Genomic DNA, 7299 nt, shown 5'->3' on the forward strand with positions numbered 1-7299 from the left:
TATTATAATATTATATACATATATATTAATATATATGTATATATTTACAATTTTTTATAGATTTTTATTAGTAATTTTACAGAATTTAAATAAGGATAAATAAAAAATAATCTCCGTGTGCCAAGTGCCCAAAAAATATATGTCATGTAAGAGTTGATTATAACAATGCGAAACGTGTTTTCACCACAAATCGTCAAAACTCGGAAATAACTCGGGAATAATCGCCAACGATTCGGGATAAACACAAGTGCCGGTAAATGAAAAGGAATGTACGATATCGAATCGCTTTGTACGAAACAGTGCATAAATAGCGGCGTAAAACTTACCTCCATGTTTATTAAGGACATCTCGCTGTTACGTTAGTTGTTGTAATTGCGTAAGTTAGTATTATTAAAATGGACCCACGATGGAAAGCTCGTAATCCTCTCTCTCTCTCTTTTTCTCTCGCACTCTCCCTCTTTCTCTGTCTCCCTCCGCTCCCTTCAGTTACTTAGCTCAATGGTTTGAAGTTTATGAGATTTGTGTCCGCGCTATTCTCACAAACGGGTGTCTAGACTTCGTTTACCGCGGAAAAGTTCAAAATTACCTTTCGCAAAGTATTACCTACAGCGTTCATTCATCATTCACAAGCTGTCGTCTGCACCGTGACTGTTCCAACTAATTTGGTCCGCGCATTTCTTTCTGCGAAGTCAGCGAACGCCGCTAAGAAAAGTCCGCAAGCTCTGTTTGTTTCTGTTCTTGCAAGGTATTTCTAATTTGTCCTCCTAAAGTACTATGACGCGATTCGAGAACAGACCACCGGCCCCTTTTACCGCGTGTCTTGCTTCGTGGCTCGTATACAGATCAATATGTATAGGAAGACGGAAAACGGTATAAAATACTCAGGAATATTATGTCTGTTCACTTAAGCTCTTACTCTTAGCTCTCTTTCATCAATAAAAGCGCCTGTAAATGTCATTGGGAGCCAATCAGAAGACTCATAAGTCACATTTAAAGAGACTTTTATCGTTAAAATAGAGTTCAGTATCGAGAAAAAAGTGAATTATCTTTTCACAGTATAAATTTAACTTTGCCATAAACAACCGTGAAATAGCTCACCAATGCTAACGCGTTTTCGTTGAAGAAAATAAAATTTTTAGTTTCTAGAACCAAATTTGGGTTATAAGAACCAAAAGTTCTGTGCTCTTCGACCAAAACGTGTTAGTTCGTTCATTAAAAATAAACTTGACGTTAATGTAACTAAATTTTTTTCTTTGTAAAGAGGATCCAGGACTCATCATCATGTGGTTGGAGATGTTAGCATTTACTGAAAAATAAATACTTGAGAATTTATTTGTGGGATATAAAGTTTACTCACAGAATTAAACTTTATATCCATTTTCACTCAATAAATCCATTTTCAGGCAATTTTTTTCAGTGTTTTATTGTAATTCTGTATCGACTCACTCGCATAATTTGGAGATTTTTAAAATGTTCATATAATAACAAGAATGAAAAAGTTGCAAAATAACAACGCGCATGTTTTTAATTTTTATATTGTTGCGATCATGAGATGACGACATTTTAACCGGTCAGTCATAAATATTCGCTAAGTAATTAAGCAATGTTGGAGTGATACAGTACAACTGTATGAAATAGCACTGGTGGTGACGAGCGAATGTTTAGTCAAAGGTTAGAACTGCACCCAAGAGAGGATTATTTGCTAAGCTAATGAGTAGTTTCCACGTTGTTCGGCAATCAGGTGAACAAAGGACTTCCGGTCACGTCTATGGTCCGTCGAGGACTGCCACCGTTCCTAGTTTGGACTCCTTCACACAACTTCGCTAACAGCAGCGGCGGTGCTGTGCAAACAGCTGCACTTCCCTCCGTTTTAAGTATGTGCGTCAGGAATTAACGGAGCCTACTAGGAATAACGGCAATAAGCTCGATATACAGAATAATACTTTTTTTACTTCTAAAGAAAAGATTCAATTCTTGCAAAATTGTTTCTTTTTTATTCCACCATAAAGTAAGCGAAAATTTCATTTTTTCGCAAATAAAGCTGCGTTGAAGATCTTGTTTCTTCTTTATTTCCTTTCTCGCAAAAATGCTTGAAACTTTTGCCGTTTAGATCTTGTATTACGATACCCTGAGGAAGAAAATGCGTGATTTTTTATGCAGCTGTGTATAATTTGATTATCATTCGCATAATCACACACGCGCGTCTCGAGAATCATCCGGGGGGAGCAATGTAAAGCGCAGTAATAAATCTTCCCCGCCGTGATATCCTGTTTCCGAACTAATGGTACAACAAAAGCAAGATATTAATGATCTCGCATTCGTAGCAAACATGTGGTATTCATGGATTTCTCCGACGAGGGCGCACGGATATGCATCGACGAGCGAGTGAAAAAAACCCTCAAAGACGGAGATAACGAGGAAGCGAAAATAACGATATGCACGCGCGCATACGGAGAGCGTGCAATTTCCTAATGTGGCCATTTCGCCGACAGCAGGAAACATCTTTGATTATTCGCGTAATAAGCAGACGCAAGTGCTAATGGGTGCGCGATAATCATCCGGACGCGGCTAAGAACGCGGAAGGGCAGCGTGCACCTCAGCATGCGATGCAGCTTTGCTCTTTCGACGGATTTTCCGCTCGCTTCTCCTTTTATTTCGCTACTTGTTTCTCTCTTGTCCCGTGGCGAACGCGTAACGCGCTTTAACAAAGTGCGTTAATGGCGCGCGGCTGATTAAAGGTTTTAATCCTGACGTCCATAACACCGATCGTCTTTCCGCCGTGTGTACGCCCGCCCAGGGAAAAATAAAAAGCGACACTCTCTTTGTGTTTGGCGACTGCCCCGAGCTCGTCGGTCATTAAAGTCGATCTCGATGAAAAGTCAGCGCCATACACGGCCGGCCGGCCAGCCGTACGGGAGAACACGAAAATGCATACTGCACTCGCGGGACCCAAGCCTCCTCGAGCATCGGAAAAGCGTCTCATATTTCTTATTTTACGGAAGGCAGCGCGGTATTCCGCGGAAAATGCGCAGTAAGTATCCTCCCTCTCTTTGCCTCCGAGGAGTGGAGAAGGCTGAAAATATATATCGCTTAAGGGAACACTACGAAATCGAATAAAGATACGTAGACAGCGCCGGTCCACGAGCGACGTGATCGTAACGCTTCGGAACAATCGATAGAGCGTATTCTTGTGAACTAGCAAGCTCCTCTTTATCTAAATTCGCGTCGTAACTGTTATAACTGTCCGTGTTATTGTTATAATTGTTATAATTCTAAGTCCGCAGTTAAGGTACTTATACGGTACTTAACTATACTATATTTTGAATGGCGCATCAAAGGGGGCATAAATTTACTATTTGTAAAACAAAATGACGTTTCTATATATTCATTTTGCTATCTAAAGCTGCACTTAAAAACATCAAAACTTTTGAGGATATATGTAATTAAATATTAATTGTATGTGTGTAATTAAATATTTTTTAATTAAATTTTAATAAAATAAAAATTACATTAGTATTAAATATTAATGTAACTTTTGTAATTAAATATTATCTATGAACTAAATTATATATGAACTTTTATATTATTCAAATAACTAATAAAAATCTATATTATCTATGAGAAGTTTATCTATGAAAATCCCTACACTCAGAGAAGAAGACACGGTGATGGAAACTATACAAGTGACAACTGTACAAGTTTTGGACGTGGAATTAATGTATATAATTTGATAAATTATTTTATATTAGTATTGCAATTAAATTTTTAGTTTGAAACAAAAATGAAATAAATAAATATATATATATTCATAATATTACAAGCAAAAAAGGACTATTATTTTGTTTTTCTAATAAGTATTTTATTTATGCATTAGTTTATCTCTAATAAAAATGTACAATGCCTATGTATTAGTCTTTAATATTAGTGTAGTTCTTCATCAAAATCTCATACACACACACATATATAGTTTAGAAGATATACACATATATAATTTAGAAGATATACACATATATAGTTTAGAAGATATACATACATATAGTTTAGAAGATATTAAAATTAAAAATAGGACGCTAGAAATACGTCAAGAAATACGTGTAAAAAGTGTTAATGTTAATTGCAATATTTTAGTTCTCAGTTCTTTTAATTACACCAACAATGAGATAATATTTCACTGCATATGTAGTGCAAGTTTCGTCAAATTTTTACGAAACTCATTTCATGATGCAACTACCTTAAAATACTAAATAAAGGAAGAAAAATGTTTCTGCTGAACTAATTAAAATTAATAAACTGTCATCTCACACATCTTATCTCAAGATATTTAGCAGATAAAATTAATGAAGCTGCGACGAAGTTGAGATACGGAAGAATCGGTTTTTGCCCTCATTCGAGAAAATTGCGAGACCCCGACGATTATCGATGTGCTTTACGACGTACTTGTCTTCTTTTTCAATTTAGATAAATAAGCGCGAAAGAGATGAGCGGGTAAGTCTCCCAAGGATACTCGACGCATCATCGAGAAAATCGGCCACGTTTACGTAATTTCCGGTCGAGTTAAGAGAATCTTCGAGAGAGTACACTCTGCACGCTTTAACGACACTCCGATAAGCGCGCGCTGATGAAACAATTTCGCAACGAGCACTTTCGGACTCAGGTATAAGACGCGCTTCCACGCCGTCAAACGCCACAATTCTCCGAGCGCGTCGTCCAACATGAGCCGACTTTTTCTCTTCTTGTTGTTAATATACATCGTCTCGACCACTGAGTCATGCATCATTCAGGAGAAGAAGGTACGGAGATTCAACTTAATCTTGCCGATCGGCCGCGTAATACGAAGTATAGTGTCACATCGCCATTACGTGCTAATATCGCTTGGTGCTTCCGTCGTAGGAAAAACCAGATATTCGGGTGATCGAGTTAGACGATTCCAGCAGCGAATCCGTAAGTGCGAATCTCACGTCATTTCAACGCAACAATATCGACGCCACCCTAGTAGAAACTGAATCTCGTGCATGGAGAAAACTGTTACGATTGCTACCCATATTTTCTATGTTTAGAAGAAAAATATAAATTCAAGTTAAGTGGATATCGCGTTAATTATTGTATAATTATTGTTGTTATATGCTCATCTACATAGCTACAGCTCTTACGATATGTAATGTTTACTTAGGTCTGTATTTTAAGTCGTTATTTCTAACTTGTCTTCAGTGAAATACTCGGATTGAAATTAGATCTGAGTTTTTCAGTTAAAACACGCGATATACGTAACATTATATTTACAAGTGCGATTCCATTGAAAAACTCACGACTGACTCTAAACTTAAATATGAGTATTCCACTCGAAGTAAGTTTCAAGAAAAACAACTATTAATGCAGACCTTAATATAATATTCTGCTTCAATATATAGTTGCCTCAACCGAAAGAATATGGGCTTGAGCATAGACTTTTGCATAATGCATAATACATAACACATAAGGGAATCAGTCAATCAAGAATCCTTCATTTTCATTCTGAAGAAGAAAATAAAAAATTCTGATTGGTTGATTTCTTTATGCGTTATGCATTGTGCGTTATGCAAAAGTCTGTGCTCCCACCCTATCACTATGTCTCTGTTTTAGTCTGCCGAATGTATACTATGATTGAGAAAGCCGTAGGGTTTGTTTGCATAATACATCACCGAAAATTCCTTTCAAACATATGGATTGGCAGTAAAGAAAGTCAGTGTATCACTTCCAAAATACTATAATATAAATCTTTTGTATACATGAGCGAAAAATAATATAAATATGTTGTTGCAGCAACCATATTTAGCAAGGTGATATCCTTAGTTGTTTCCGTGTAGATGTTTGCCCGAGTCGAAATTTTAGTTCTACTTTCAACCTAAATTTTCTAACATCTGTATATATTTTGAGGGATCAATGTATGTTTAATATATATGGAAATCAAAGTCCTACTTAGCATCTCAAAATGGCGAAAAACGTACAAAATGCTACTTGTAGGTAAAGGAGCTCTCAGTAGAGTTAATAGAATCAAAGATATTGATATCAGTTTCAAGTGAGATCAAAGTTAGATCCCTCAAATGAAATATTGAGATAATGGAATATAAATTCTGACCCGGGTAGCGACGAGGTAGTAAATTTGTATCTAACACTCCCTTTTCCTAGTGGCAAGATAAATAAATTACCTAATTGACTAGACAAGAAAAATTATAGTTATGAGACGGAAATCATAACTAAAAATCATAACTGGTTGCCAGCTAGTAATGTAATACTCACTTGTTCAGATTTTTATGAAATAACGTAACTTTTCTCAAATAGGACTTGCTTCTTAATTTTCAAGTGCTAGTGTCGGTGTCTAGTAGTTAGATGACATATTTTAGAATAAATAGCGTCATCTATTGTATCATATTTGATATATAATGACTAAAAGCTGACTAGATCACAAAACAAATTCTACATTTTAACGAGTGATCAGATAGTGTAACGAGCTAGAGAATTTAATCGAACTTGTACTAGCTGGCTACTAGTTCTCAACTCAAGTCGGCTACGTCAGATCGCTCACGTTTCTACTAGGGTATCTTTTTCTGCCTCTCTCTCTCTCTCTCTCTCGCTGGAATTTTTAACCGTGATTTTCTCGACGCTGTATTTTCTCTCGGATATAAATCGTTCCTTCAAGCAACCTCTGCATATCCGCGTATATATTATAATAATATCAGCGTGACGTTTCTTTTTTGAAAAGAGCGAGCAGGAAATCGTGGCCCTCCACCTGCCCGACAGACGAAGAAGGGAAATCGATAGCCGGGCGAGAAACAGTTCCTGCAAAACGGATGAGGATTGCGGTCCGGGGGCAATCTGTCTCGCGTATCTGACCTGCGGTATGTAACACTGATTTTCTTCGGGTCAGAGATTACGGTCGCGGGCGTGCAATTTAACGGGCTATCGCCATTCAAACGTTTTATTTCTCGCACAGTGAAGGGCAAGTGGCGAACCATAGATTTCCCCGAGACGACGCGCGCTGCCAATTAAAAAAAAAAAAAAATCGGACCGATCGGACAGCAGGAGAGACACAACGAGACAAACGTGCCTTCCCTCTGCACTCTGCATGACGACGACAAAAGTGTGCTGATATTATTTTCGCAGGGTAACGCCACTCCCGCGCGAACAATATGAACGCGTGCGCGAATCAATCGGATGATTGATTTCCCATCATCGGCCATATCCAGCGGATATCTGTTTGCTTATCTGTATTTCGTACACCGATGAAATTTCCACCGCGCATCCATCCCATTGTCGGTGGGA

General features: G+C 37.6%; 2 protein-coding genes across 3 annotated transcripts in view; one reads left to right on the forward strand and one right to left on the reverse strand.

The window, feature by feature from the left end:
* Window positions 1–7299, reverse strand: part of LOC116844729 — a 605932-nt gene that overhangs the window by 302789 nt on the left and 295844 nt on the right. The window lies entirely within an intron of this gene.
* LOC116844730 lies at window positions 4698–7056 on the forward strand. Its single transcript, XM_032816655.1, has 4 exons — window positions 4698–4790; window positions 4891–4941; window positions 6740–6875; window positions 6971–7056. The coding sequence occupies exons 1-4, from the start codon at window positions 4713–4715 to the stop codon at window positions 7024–7026; spliced, it is 321 nt and encodes a 106-aa protein (XP_032672546.1). The 5' UTR covers window positions 4698–4712; the 3' UTR covers window positions 7027–7056.

The sequence above is a fragment of the Odontomachus brunneus genome, unplaced genomic scaffold (assembly GCF_010583005.1).
Source record: "Odontomachus brunneus isolate Ranch 3 - 2012 unplaced genomic scaffold, Obru_v1 Obru_scaffold_045, whole genome shotgun sequence".
Taxonomy (NCBI): domain Eukaryota; kingdom Metazoa; phylum Arthropoda; class Insecta; order Hymenoptera; family Formicidae; genus Odontomachus; species Odontomachus brunneus.